The sequence below is a fragment of the Zootoca vivipara genome, chromosome 12, assembly GCF_965207765.1.
Source record: "Zootoca vivipara chromosome 12, rZooViv2.hap1.1, whole genome shotgun sequence".
Taxonomy (NCBI): domain Eukaryota; kingdom Metazoa; phylum Chordata; class Lepidosauria; order Squamata; family Lacertidae; genus Zootoca; species Zootoca vivipara.
The window spans coordinates 3,674,018-3,688,526 of record NC_142595.1 but is presented as its reverse complement, the minus strand read 5'-3'; the positions used below and the strand labels follow the sequence as shown (position 1 = coordinate 3,688,526).

Here is a 14,509-nt window from a genome sequence, read left to right as displayed (position 1 = left end):
TCTGTTACCCAACATACCAATGCTATGTGAAGCTTGGTGGACTAAAAAATACAAGAGTATCCATGTTTTTGCAGAAAATTGCACAAACATTATCTTGCAACTCAAACAATTAGCAGGATCAAGCAATACCAAGACATTTTTTGTACCAGTTGTTGTGTTCATTGCGGACATTAATGTTTAGTATTTGTCTTGTGGTTGTAAGCAAATGTTTGATGCTGCAGCCAGTCACAAGCTCTGCCATCTGTAAAGTTAAAGGTAAGGGACCCCTGACAGTTAAGTCCAGTCATGAATGACTCTGGAGTTGAGGTGCTCATCTTGCTTTACTGGCTGAGGGAGCCGATGTTTGTCTGCAGACAGTTTTTCCGGGTCATGTGGCCAGCATGACTAAGCCGCTTCTGGCGAAACCAGAGCAGCGCACAGAAACGCTGTTAACCTTCCCACTAGAGTGGTACCTATTTATCTACTTGCACTTCGACGTGCTTTCAAACTGCTAGGTTGGCAGGAGCTGGGACCGAACAACGGGAGCTCATCCTGTCGCGGGGATTCAAACTGCCCACCTTCCGATCGGCAAGCCCAAGGCTAAGTGGTTTACACCACAGTGCCACCCACGTCCCATATCTGTAAAGTTAGATGTAATGAAAAAGAAAGCACATGAACAAGAGTTCCTAGGAATTATGGAACCACACAGGGAAACGAGTGGGGAGACCTTTAGCGCAATAACAGAGAAGTGTAAGAAACTGGTAGATGAAGGGGATGTAGAACTTAAAGCATGTAGAGAAACCGTACAACAGAAATACCATGCCAGTCATCACAACCAATCCACAAAGGAGTTCAACCAGAGGTCCATCTATGGTCCCTACCTGGATGTAATCTCACTGAATATAAAAACCAACCTGCTTACAGTTTGTTGAGACTACCATCCATCTAAGATGGACCACACTGAAAAATGCTTTCAAGCACCTGTCAGCTCCATTCAGGTACTTTTCAAATCTGAAAACTTCGTGGATGAATCAGTTTAGTATGAGCTGTGAGCAAAGAGATACGGCATACCAAAAAAAAAAAAAAAAATACCCCCAGCATCATGTAAGATTTACAACATGAACCTTACTGAACTATTGGAACCTGCTATTAAAATGGTCATCCTTTTAGTACTTTCCCTCCCAGTCACAACATGCACATCTGAATAATCCTTTAACACTTTGTGGAGGATGAAGACTACTGCTGGAAGGAAGACCACTCCCTGCTGCAAGGCCCATTTCCACCTGGCCTAGGGGGTGGGACCCAGGCTCACCTTGAACAGCTCAAGAGGCTCCTGGGAGGCTGGAGGGACATTGCTGGAATAACTCTTGGGTTGCGGCAACTGGCTAAAAAGTTTTAAAATTTGGTTCTAATTTTGGTTCCTCTATTTCATTTTTGTCAGGTTGGTGTTGGTTAAATGTTTAGCTGGGGTTGGCGGTTATTTTAATTTGGGTATACAGTGGTACCTCTACTTACGAATTTAATGTGTTCCGAACACACATTTGTAAGTCAAAAAAAATTGTAAGTCGAATCCCATAGGAATGCATTGGGAGAAAAAAATCGTAAGTCGAAGCAACCCTATCTAAAAATTCGTAAGTAGAAAAAATCCTATCTAAACTGCATCCAAGATGGCGGACGGAGCTCCATTCGTAAGTAGAAAAATTCGTAAGTAGAGTTATTTGTAAGTAGAGGTACCACTGTAAATGTAAACTGTTTGTTATTGTTATTTGTTGTGGTGGTTATTATTATTATTGGTTTCTATTGATTTATTGGTTTGTTTGTTGCTTGTATAGGATATTTAGTTTTTTAATGTTTGATGTTTTGTTGTGTTTTTATATATGTTGTAAGCTGCCAAGTGAGGCTGGGGAAACCCAGCCAGGTGGGCGGGATATAAATTTTTAAAATATTATTATTATATTATGAAGACATGAGTGAAGTTGAATAATGAGTGAAGATAGTTGGTCTGACTTAGGTTTGTTTGGTTCACACACACACCCAACCCCAACCCTGACTTGTGTTTGTTGAGTGTCCATTTAAAAAGTCCATATAGAAGTTACTGACCATTTTGGCCAGGGCCCATTTTTTCAATGAATGATCCACTTTGCACCACAGTGATACCTTGGTTCTCAAATGCCTTGGTACTCAAACAATTTGGAACCCAAACACTGCAACCCCGGAAGTGTTCCGGTTTGCAACCTTTTTTTCGGAAGCCGAACATGCTCTGTTTTGCGTGCCACACTTCTGTTTTGAGTGTTACACTGAGGTCTGTCTGTTTTTGCTATTTATTTTGCATTTTGTTTTTGCGGCTCTTTTTTATGACTGTGTGGAACCCAGTTCAGCTACTGATTGATTGATTGATTGATTGTGTGACTGCAATACATTGTTTATTGCTTTCATTTTATGGATCAATGGTCTCGTTAAAATTCAAGTTCAATTGCTGTTTTAGGGGTTGTTTTTAAAAGTTTGGAATGGATTAATCCATTTTGCATTACTTTCTATGGGAAAGCGCGCCTTGATTTTGGAATGCTTTGGTTTTGGAACGGACTTCTGGAACGGATTAAGTTTCAGAACCAAGGTACCACTGTATATATATATATATTTATTTATTTATGGTATAGACAGACCAGCTTAAACCAAAAAAGAGTATGACTGGTTTTGGACCTTATGTCTGGTATTTAGAACAGCAAAAGCAGCTTCTGTGTAAAAGGTGTGAAATTCAGCCTTAGCAGGTATAGGTGTAGAGTCCTAGAGTTCAATGGAGAGATTGAAACTGTATATCTTTCTAGTGTCTTGCCCTGTTATTGTAAAATGGACAACAACAAAAAACCCCATATAAAGACTGCAAAAAGTCAGCAATCTGTAGCCACAAGTTATTGACCGTTGCCTTCCATGAATTATTTTTGTGGACACCCATGCTTGCCTCCCTGAGAAGGCCCAAGTCCACAGATGATTCACATTTGCAGCCTTAGCCTATAGTCTAAATCAGACATCCCCAAACTTCGGCCCTCCAGATGTTCTGGACTACAATTCCCATCTTCCCCGACCACTGGTACTGTTAGCTAGGGATCATGGGAGTTGTAGGCCAAAACATCTGGAGGGCCGCAGTTTGGGGATGCCTGGTCTAAATGTCTAAAGTTGATTAGTACACAACTTGTGTCAATTACTTTTGTGAAATACCTGGTTAATTAAACCTTGAATGTGACCTAATTTGGTTTGGGCTAGTCAGGGTGGCCATCCTGTGGTTCTCCAGATGTTGCTGGAGTCCAACGCCCTGCCAAGGGGCAGGGAGGATGATGGGAGGTGAAGCCCACATCTGGAGGGCCATGGGTTTCCCAGACTTGCCCTAAGACTCAGTTCCCTGCCTGTGAAATGGGAATAGTGACTTCACTTTAAAAGTTGTTGCAAGAATGGATAAGAATTGTAAAGAGCCAGTGACAGGGAGCAGTTTAATGTGGACTGGGAATAGGGAGAGCCAGGTTTAAATCTTTTATCAGCAATGAAACAGCTGGCAGTTTCTCTTTCTTTTTGTCCAGGCTACCTTGACTATTGTGAGGATGAAGAGAAATCACCTTCCCTCCTCCCCATATGCTTCCCTAACTAGGGGAAAGGCCAAGTCGTATGCACAGCAATTTTAAAAAGGTGATTAGGGAGCAAATGCAGGGCACATTCTGTCTGCCTAGCCTTATTTATTTATTAGGATGACAACCTGCCCCATCCTAAAATGCTGGGTTTGGTGCACACATAGGAAATAAAACACCCATTTGGTATTTAAAACTCCACATCACCATGCCCCTAAAGGTCACTGACACTTAGAAAAATTCCTTACACCACAGTGTTATACCATTTCAGGCATACTTTTGAAATGCCCGGCATACTCCGAGCCACGCAGAGCAATCCTTCCTGCTTTTTCTGGCACCAGAATGAAGGTTAAAAGAGTTTTCCTGCTTAGTGAACAGTTCAGCTGTAATCCTTCAAGCGCCAGAATGAATGACAGCTGTAAGTTTCTGACATTACAAACGCTTGATAAAGTTATCTGACAGAAGCCCTCAGCATCCCGTTTTCAAGCGCACACACATTTCCTGCTCACATCGCTGTTAAAAAGACAGATTTCAGAATGTTCCCTCTCCCCCAAAACTAGGAAAGGGAAAAGAGGAAGTTCTTACCTTCGATGACCTGAGCTGGTAGACCGGCAGGTAGCAATGAACCCAAAAGCAGCAGGAGCAAATTCCAGGGCCCCCGGGAATGACTGGAGAAAATTGGGAAAGAGGGAGAGGAAGGAAGCCAGAGGTGAGGGGAAAGAATTCAGTGCCTCTACATGTGAGGGTGGCGAGGGTGAAGGTGGTGGTTCTTACCTGGGAAGCATTTTGTAAAAGCCAGTCTTCAGCAAAAGGCAGGTTCAGCTGCTTGCATGGAGTTGGGGAAGAGAGAGGCTGCTGCTGCTGCTGCGGCTGCTTTCTTCCCCACCAGCGCTCAGCCCAAGTGGAACAAAGGCAGCTCTCTCTCAGGCTGGCTCTCAGTGAGTCACTGCAAGCCTACAAGCACTGAAATACGACTCCTTCTGCTATGTTTTCCTTACAGAACCCACCATCTTCCAGCTCCTCTTCTTCTACCTCACAACTAAGTCTAGGACCTCACGCTCCTCCTATATTTTTGTCTGTCCTCAGATTTCCCATCAAATGACAGCAATACAATCACCACGACCCGGGAAGCTTCCTCAGCTCCTCATTCTGCCTCTGGGGCTGCATTCCCTTTGTAGTTAGCATCCTCTGATAAAAAGTAAGGTTTCTTTTTAATGTTCACTGCTGTTTTGGGAAATTGTGGCAGCGCCTGTCTCAGGGTCAGTAGTCCATGGAACGACCGGGGGCTCTGTACAAACGCCACAGATTTATTCTGTCATTTTTACCTGCCATTCTGACTTTGTAGGTGTAATTTCACTCTTCCAATTCATTGCAACCAGAATCCTGGCAGTATACATAAAAAGTGGCCGGTCTTCTTTCTTTCTTGATTTCAGTTGACATTATCTCTAATAAAAAGGCCTCTGGTCACAGTTTGAGTGCTCCTGTCCTTCACCAACATTTGAATTTGAATCTCCCCCTCAGCATACTGCAAGGCTGTAGAATTCATTCTAGGGTGTCCTTGTACTTCCAATAGCGAAGAGCATATTTTCACATATACTTTTTCATCCCTTCGCGACAATCTGCACCCATCAAAACTCATTTTTATCTATTACATTTATGTCCCATTCTTCCTCCAAGAAGCTTCTCTTTCTCTCTCTTTTTTTATTATCCATGCAGCAATGCAGTGATGTAGGTAAGGCTGAGAAATAGTGACTCTGGATTCCCCAAGCCTAATCCAACATTCTAACCCAGGGGTTCCCAACAAAATTTTCTCGAGGACCCCTCATCGAGCCGCTATTGTGACAAGGACCCCCATTAATTCCTAATCCTAAAATTAAAAAGTGAGAGCCAAATTAAGAGTCCTTTTATAAGAGTCCAGGGAGGAGGGAGGGGAATAGAGAAGACAGGGTACCTGCGCAGTAGCGCACAAATGAAGCCGACGCGCGCAAAGCATCTTGGGGAGGTGAGCGTTAGTAGAATGCGCGCGCTGCCTCTTTGCAAAACAGTAGTGTTTGTAAAGCGCCACCTAACGGCATACAGAAGAACTACTGTCTCTATCTAATTCTAGTTTTGTGCTAGACTCTGCTCATGCAGGAAGCGGCCAAAACAAAAAATCTGTTATCATACGAAATATATTTAATATATATTTTATTCTAATAGCATCTTGCGGACCCCTCTGGCATAGCTCGCGGACCCCTGGGGGTCCCCGGACCACCTGTTGGGAACCACTGTTCTAACCATTATACTATGCTGACTCTCAACACATTTAAAGTATCATGTTCTGTTGCTCTAGGGCAGTGATGGGCAACCTTTTGAGCTTGGTGTGTCAAAATTCGCCAAAAAACCGAGCATAACTCGGGTGGTGTGTCACTTCGAGGAAAAAAACATAATTTCGTGATATTTATAGTTTAAATAACAAAAATGTATAATTGTAGTATATTTAATAAACCAAAAACTAATTATTTAACCAAACCAAACCAAAAACCCCTTATTTATCACAAAGTGCCCAGAGTTGTTGAGCTTTTTGGGGGGAGCTGCTGACCAAAGTTTTGGAGGTTTTTTTGGGGGTGCAAAAGTTGCTTTGCTTTTGGGGGGGGATGCCCCAAAGCTGCTGTGCTTTTTGGGGGGGAAAGAGAACAGAAATAAATGACAAATCATGCCTTTGCTGGAACTAACACGCAGCACCGACATAGTCTGCCAAAGCGCCAAAAAAACCAGCACAGAACAGTTTTAAAAATGAATGCTGTTGCACCCAATCATAGTCTGCCAAAGCGCCAGGAAAAAAACAGCACAGAAAGGGTTAAGAAACCAATCTCTGGCTACCAGCAGCAGCAGCAACAACAAAAAGGATCTGGGTTTTAACAGTGGAGACAACGGGTTTTAACAGCAGAGACAAGCTGTAGCAGAGACAAGCTGTAGGAGGAGCGGGATAACAAATGGGGGAAAAACAACAACAACAGCGTGAATGGACTGATGGGGCGCGTGCCAGCAGTGAGGGCTCTGCGTGTCACATCTGACATGCGTGTCATAGGTTCGCCATCATTGCTCTAGGGGGTAGATATTCAGGGAGGTGGCATTCCTCTTTGGCTTTGGCAATATCCCATTCTCCAACAATTTGCTGCCTCCTATTCATTTCCAGTCACAATTAAATTGTTGCTATGGTAGGATTGGGCAGCATTTGAGAGGTATTAAAACAGAAAATGAACTTCATGCATGCATAAAAGGGTCAACCTAAGCCCTTGGGTCATGCAATCTTTGGGTTAGCCTGCATCTTGGCTAACCCAAAGATTACATGATCCAAGTTATTTCTTTTTAACTCGTTAGGACCCTTTTCCTTTTTTGTCTTACTGCCAGCAGATGGAGACTTGTTTGCTGTAATTTCTTGGGGGGTGGTCATTCTCTCTCTCTCTCTCTCTCAGCAAAGCCTAGTGTGATGCAAAATCTAACCAAGTGTTAATGTACTTGGAGCAATTGCCAATTCTGCTACGCCAAAGGATAAATGGACATAAATCTGACATCAGGAATCACAAGACAGAGAAACCAGTAGGAGAACACTTCAATCTCCCAGGACATTCTATACAATATCTCAAAGTAGCTGTTTTATTACAGAAAAATTTCAGAACAGACTGGAAAGAGAAGTTGCTGAATTGCTACTCATTACCAAGCTTAAAACCATGGAGAGACCTGGTCTGAATAAGGACACTGGATTCTTATCTCATTATACATGATCAAGCTTTCTTCAGCCATCTCACCCCTTGCTTTTTCCTGCAAGACCAATTTCAGTCGTTAACAGTCATTAACAGTCATCAACAGCTTTACCACTCCTATCAGCCAATCACCCATTCTCACCACCCTTCTGAGTAATACCCCTCCCCACCCTCTGACTATACATAAGGGTCTGGTGACTTCTGTTTCAGTGTATCCGAAGAAGTGTGCATGCACACGAAAGCTCATACCTATGACAAACTTAGTTGGTCTCTAAGGTGCTACTGGAAGGATTTTTTATGTTGTTTTGTCTGCTATGAGAGTAAGACTCTCTCTTCCAAATCTTTCTCTCCAACACCACCCCAGTGGGTCTTTTGCTGTTGTATAAGGGGAAAGTGTCCTAAATGTGAAGCACCTCATGCTTCATCACTGTATCATACCACAAAAAGAATAATCTACTAAATTTATAGATGAATATTGAGATTAATAGCACAGAAATATTGCCCCCCTCCAAAGATGTAAACCCAAGTCGCTTCTGGATACCACACTGAAATTGCACTTGATGCTCAGAACAACCACCCAACTTTAAATTCACAAACACGGCTAAGTGGTATTAGCAGAATTATACACTTGCTGCTGGCGAGTTCTCTCAGGATACTTCTGCTCCTTCCCCTCCCTCAAAGAATTGTCTTGATCTGGCTGAACTGTGTGTATATGTCAGTGTCTATGCATGTTTTAAATATCACTGCAACAGTGGCACCATTGATAAGCCTCAGAATTGTTTCCATGAGAAATATGGTTTTTTTTTACCCCACCCTAAAGCATTCTGAATAGAGCTTTTTCCTCCCCCCCCCCTCCACATATAGCTGATTGTGTGCAACCCTGCTCAAAATAAGTTGTTTTTAAAGTCTGGACCTAATCTGACGTCTTTGCTGATGTACATGACTTTGTATAAAAGGTATGCACCCACCCCCATTTTTGGAAAGAGGAGGAGGAGGAGCTGGCACACTGAGCACAGAAGAGAGTGAAAGGGGCCTGGGGCAGAGAGGGGCAGGATCCTCAAGTACAGAATGATGCTGTGACTGTGCAGAGTGAAAATATGAGCTTTTCAAGATATAAAAAGGTAAAGGGACCCCTGACCATTAAGTCCAGTCGTGGACGACTCTGGGGTTGCGGCGCTCATCTTGCTTTACTGGCTGAGGGAGCCGGCATTTGCCCACAGACAGGTTTTTCTGGGTCATGTGGCCAGCATGACGAAGCTGCTTCTGGCGAACCAGAGCAGCGCACAGAAACGCCGTTGACCTTCCCGCCGGAGAAGTACCTATTTTTCTACTTGCACTTTGATGTGTTTTTGAACTGCTAATTTGGCAGGACCGAGCAACAGGAGCTCACCTTGTCGCGGGGATTTGAACCGCCAACCTTCTTATCGGCAAGCCCTAGACTCTATGGTTTAGACCACAGCGTCACCCGCATCCCAGATATAGTTGGGTACAATTCTATACTCAACTGGTGGCATTCAAATAAATCTTGAAGTAGATTCATTGAAATGAACAAGCCTGTTAGTCGTGCTAATCTATTTCAATATGTCTACTCTTAAGCAGGCTTAGTCATGCTGGCCACATGACCCGGAAGCTGTCTGCGGACAAACGCCGGCTCCCTCGGCCAATAGAGTGAGATGAGCGGCGCAACCCCAGAGTCGGTCACGACTGGACCTAATGGTCAGGGGTCCCTTTCCCTTTCCCTTACTCTTGAGCAGAACTAGTGTTCTAGGGCAGGCACGTCCAACTTCCAAGAGACTGCAATCTACTCCTACTCAGGGCTGACTTAAGCATATCCGTCACCGTGGTGCAAAGCTCCCTCTGGTGCCCCGCCCCCCCGTTTCCCAGAGTTTTTTTAGGGAGAACGGAGCTGCCGGTGGGGCTGGAGGAGGCGGGCAGCAGCTGGAGGGTGGCTACTCCAGCGGGGAAGAGGCAGAGGTTGGACGTGGCGCCTCCTGGCTCAGCTGGCCACTTCATGCCGCAGTGGCCATGGCAGACGGAGGCTCCAACGCTGCTTTGGAGCGGCATGGCGGAGGCAGGTGAGGGCTGTGAGCTGATGCCAGGAGGTGCCGTGTCCAGCCTCCACCTTTGCCCTGGCATCCTCGATAACTTGGCGCCCTGGCGCCCTGCACCACCAGCCCCTGCTCCCACTATAAATAAACTGCAGTGATCTACCCATTGGATTGACCAGAGTTGTTGAGCTTTTTTTGGAGGAGGATGAGCCAAAGTTGTTGACCTTTTTTGGGGGGGGGGAATAAGCTTAGTTGTTGAGCTTTGGGGGGGAGGTGATTGATCAGGATGACAAAATTGGCCACAGACACCCATAGACATTGACCAGTTGGACATGCCTGTTCTAGGGGTTGTAGGGCCCGCAAAGCAGGGGATGACTTGGGTTACATTTGACTGGCAACCTGGACTTTCAAAACATGCAAATGTTTATTGATGGGGATAATCTACAACTTCTCAGTCAACTTCTCAGGAAGTTTCTAGATGACTCAATTTTGGAGGGTGCACACAGTTATCAATAAACTAAAAGGGGGCAAAGCTCCGTGTCCTCAGAGTGAGTTTTGTAAAACATGCTCACTGGTCCCACAATTTACTAAGCATTTAATTAATGTTATCATGGAAGGAGAACAGACACCATCTTAATGGAAAGACGCAAGAAGAAGAAAAAGAAGAGTTTGGATTTGATATCCCGCTTTATCACTACCCGAAGGAGTCTCAAAGCGGCTAACAATCTCCTTTCCCCTCCTCCCCCACAACAGACACCCTGCGAGGTGGGTGGGGCTGAGAGACTTCAGAGAAGTGTGACTAGCCCAAGGTCACCCAGCAGCTGCATGTGGAGGAGCGGAGACGCGAACCCAGTTCCCCAGATTAGGAGTCTACTGCTCTTAACCACTACACCACACTGGCAAGACTGGTGGTTTTCGCCAAACTGGGGAAAGATCCTTGCCAGCTGGGATCTTATCACCCCAAGATGCAAATATATTGTCAGCCCTCCTGGCAGCTCACTGGAACAACTTTGTAGGCCAGTATATTCAAAATTAACTTTGAATGTTATACATAATAATATTTTAAAAATTAAAAAAAAAAGTCACACTGATCTCATTGACTACGGTATTTTGAAGATGGTTTAACCATGTGGAGTGGCCATTTCTGCTGAGTGTATTGAGGAAATTTAATTAATTTGAAAATTTATTAACTATGATATACCTATTCATTCATTCATTCATTCATTTAATCTAACAAAAGTAATTACAAAAAATAAAATAAATAAATCAGAATAAAACACTGTTGTGAGTTGGGAGGGTGTTAGGCTTTATTACTGAGTCCAATGCTTTTTCTTTAAAAAAAAATTGTTTAGGGGTACTCTCATTTTGACTCAAGAAAATCACCATTTTATAGTTCAAATCTGGGGAAATGAATACAGTAAATGGACAAAAGTACAAAGATTCACAAAATGTTTAGGGATATTCATACCCCTGCGTACCTCCAGAAAAAAAGCACTAGCTGAGTCCCTTCTGGTTCCAGCAAGGATTCAGTTGCTAGACTAGCCAGAACAGCTTCTTGGTAATGGCCCTCAACAGGCTGGTAGTTAGAAGGACAAAGGCATGAGCTGAAGTGTGAGAGAGCTGGGCTAGAAGCAGACTGCAGGCAGAAGCCTGTGGGGGAGAGACATGCTTGATTTCTGCTGGAATTCAAGACAACTGTCAGGAATGAGCCAGCTCCAAGCGAAGGTTTGCAGCCAACTGCAGAATGCAGCCAGGAACAGAGAGGCGTAGATGTTAGTCAGGCAGGGGAGAGCCAGCAGCTGCAGACTTCCACTCTTCCTTACCTTGATGGGCAGGCTGATAAGGCAGTAGCTGAGAACAGGCTAGAACACAGCAAAAGCTCACAGGAAGCACAAAAAGGCGCAAACAGTCTCAGAGACAGCCTCTCAGAATAGGAAGAGGTTGGAGCTGATCCACTAAGTCCGAAGAGTTGGTGAATGGGAGGGGTGCTAGGTAGGAAGCAAATCAAGAGACGTAAGGGTCGTAAGTTCAATATCTTCTGTCAACCCCGGAAGGAGTCTTCAGAAGGGTGATCTTGAGTAATGGTGCCGGAGGCTTTATTAGAGCCCTCCAGAGCTATCTGTCTGTTTTTGCAATAAATCCTCCTTTTTAATTACCTACACTTACTGTGTTATCAACTGGGAACCTGGACTCCTGACAGAACCTGACAATGACGCCCCATGTAGCATGGATAGGACCTGAGAATGAGAGTTACATTCCTCTTTGGAAAGAGTGACTTAGGGCTAACCCAGACTTTTGTGCTGCGCTTTCCATGCACAGACCTGTACTTTAAAGCAGTCTTGGGGTTTTTTTTTGTCCCAGCGCTTTCCCCGGGAAAACCCATGTCTTACCTTTAAATCAGAGCAAACAGCAATCTGGGGAAAACAGTGGTAAAATGTGGGTTTTCCTGGGGAAAGTGCCAGTACTGAAAGAGCAACATGCTTGGACACGGAGCTTTAAAATCTGGACCTGTGCCTAGAAGCATGGCACAAAAGGAAGTTTGGGATTTGGCTATACAGTGGTGCCTCGCTAGACGAATTTAATTCGTTGCACGGGTCTTTTCTTATAACGAAAAATTCATCTAGCGAATCCCATAGGAATGCATTGAATTTTTTTTGAATTTTTTTTTGCCCATAGGAACACATTAATTGAATTTAAATGCATTCCTATTGGGAACCGCGATTCGCTAGACGAATTTTTCATAAAATGCATTCGTCTAGCGAGGCAACCTCCGCTAAAAAAAACCTTTTGTTAAGCGGAAATTTCGTTAAGCAGGGCATTCGTTAAGCAAGGCACCACTGTAATGGCAAAAAGAATGGCAAGTGAATATTGATATAAATTCTGGAGAAAACACTTGCCCTGTATACATTGTTGTAAAGAAAATAACTCATCCTGCAAAAGCATATTAAAGTAGGTTTAGAATTTTTTTCGCAGAAATATTGGAATTTTACATTAATTTACATTGACTTTTATGGTTCTGTGATATGAAGTAATTTTTCCAGAGCCGAGCTTTGTGTTTAACCTTAAAGCTGAAGTAACTCTGCAGACTGTAAACAAGAACCTGGGCTTACAGAATTTTGTGGCATAAATTTCAAATGCTTAAAAGGTTCTTGCAAATTCTTTTCTTGTGAAAGTGTTAAGATCATCTTCCTCTTCTCTTCTCTTTTTTGGCACGTGGTATTATTACATAGGTTTGTTTTGTTGAAGAGAGAAAGACTAAACCAGGATAAAAACATGTTTTTTAAAAAACTGAAACACATTCTCATTTCATTGCCATGATTCTAGCTGTAGCGTTTGAAGATGTAGAATGTCATTGGGGGCTTTTTAACTGTTTACAAATAGAGTATGATTGTTAAATGTACAGTTTCTCCAGATATTAATAAATCAAGACATTTTTGGCTGCTTTCCATAAAGAGATTGTTATATGGTTTTTAAAAAATTAAATGGGTGTGCACATACAAAAGTTCCCAGATTTATTTAGGGGACATCATGGCTGTTAAAGTGATCTTATTAACTAGCAACATTTAAAAATACCTCTGGCAATAGATGTTGACTATTATAAGGCCATATATTTCACTGAAAGGCTCCATTCAGATTAAATGTCACATATACATTCCAACAGACCAAATAAAATGGGAGAGAACTATGAACGCCAGACATTGTTCTGCATACTTGAAGAAATAAGGGATCTCCTTGTTTGCAAATTTGACACTGGCCACTTTTTGGAGTGGCTTTGCTATGGCTTTCCTCCTGAAAAAGCTAAGTCTATTGTCAGCCCGACAGCCTGGGCTGGACTTCCCTCTCCTACCCAGATGTTGTTGGTGCAACTCACAAACTCTGAAAGCTGCCTCTGCCCAGCGCTGTGTCTCTTTTTCAGCCAGAGTGGCAAAATAACTTTTCCTTTTTTTATGTTCCAACAATTTTTGTGTGTGCTCCTCCCTCCCTTTCCATGCAATGTTCTCCTGCCAAACTTCAGGCTCCCTCCCTAGTTTTTGTTCCATCCCCACCACTCAGTTTCCAGGTGAGGGCTGGAATGCCTGTCCCTGTGGAATACAATGCAGGAAACTACCGGTAATTAAACGTACAGCAAAATATGGTTAACAAAACAACCCCAGTAACTTTGGTCAATGGTTTCTCATATTCCATGGTTTTATTTTTTTATTAACTTTTTATACCTCCCTTCCTCCGTAGATCTCAGGGTGGTTCACAAAATTCATGAGAACAATCTATTTGCAAATTACCTTGAGTCTTAACTGCCTGCTACCAGACATGCAAAATACAATCGCCCACAACAGCTCCCAAAGTCATGTTCTCAGCCTCCTGCACAGGGAGGACAAATCCTCCTCTTCCTGCTGCTGCTCAAAGGCATTATGGTCATCATTGGGCCACAGAATCGAGATTCTCCACTGTCCTCCAATGGGGTTCTCCTCTCTGTACCAACACTCCCAGATCCCACAGCCTTCACTTCATTCACATACAGTCTGTAGGGTTAAAAGGGACTGGTTCAGCTAGGGATGTCTTCAAAGGCGTTTCTCATTTCTATAGTCCATATTCAATCCAGGAACCTTTTTGGGTTAATGTGTTGCTTCTCCCCTTATTTCTGGTATCCAATTCTTACCAAATCCAGCAAAGTCCTAAGAAAGCTCTCAGCACCTTTGAGAACTCAGGTTGGGCATGTCAAAGGTGGCAAACAAGTTCCTTGCTTCAGAATATGCCCTTAAAATGCCACTTGCTTCTGGTAAACCAGAGCCTTCTCCCTTGAGACTTTATAGCTTCTCTTTTTAAACTTGGTTTCAACGTCTCTAAGTTGGGAGAATTAAAGGACGAGGATCAACACTTCTTTGAGCCGTCCACAAGCTCTAACTGTCAATTTAAAAGGTTCCGCTTCTGTTCTGAACTGAGACCTTCAGAATGCAGGGCTCCTGCAGTCTAGCAACACTCCAGATTCCAACTCAATGCTGATAGGGGTGACTGTGACAGTTGAAGCTACCCCCTGAGTCTGTCCAAACAATAGGATCCACACTTTCAATCTTAGGTTCTGGTACAGTGGAATGATTTAATTCATCATTTTATTCTCCTT

At 43.5% G+C, this 14,509-nt stretch overlaps 1 protein-coding gene across 1 annotated transcript in view; it reads right to left on the bottom strand.

Annotated features, from left to right (window-relative positions):
• COL15A1 (collagen type XV alpha 1 chain) overlaps positions 1-4,642 on the bottom strand; it is a 137,586-nt gene extending 132,944 nt beyond the window's left edge. Inside the window, exons 1-2 of the mRNA XM_060282153.2 lie at positions 4,371-4,642; positions 4,182-4,264 (exon numbers count right to left, since the gene is read on the bottom strand). Coding sequence (XP_060138136.2) covers positions 4,182-4,264; positions 4,371-4,381 — 94 coding nt within the window. The 5' untranslated portion in view covers positions 4,382-4,642. The remainder of the gene's footprint in view (positions 1-4,181; positions 4,265-4,370) is intronic.
• Positions 4,643-14,509: the final 9,867 nt, after the last annotated feature.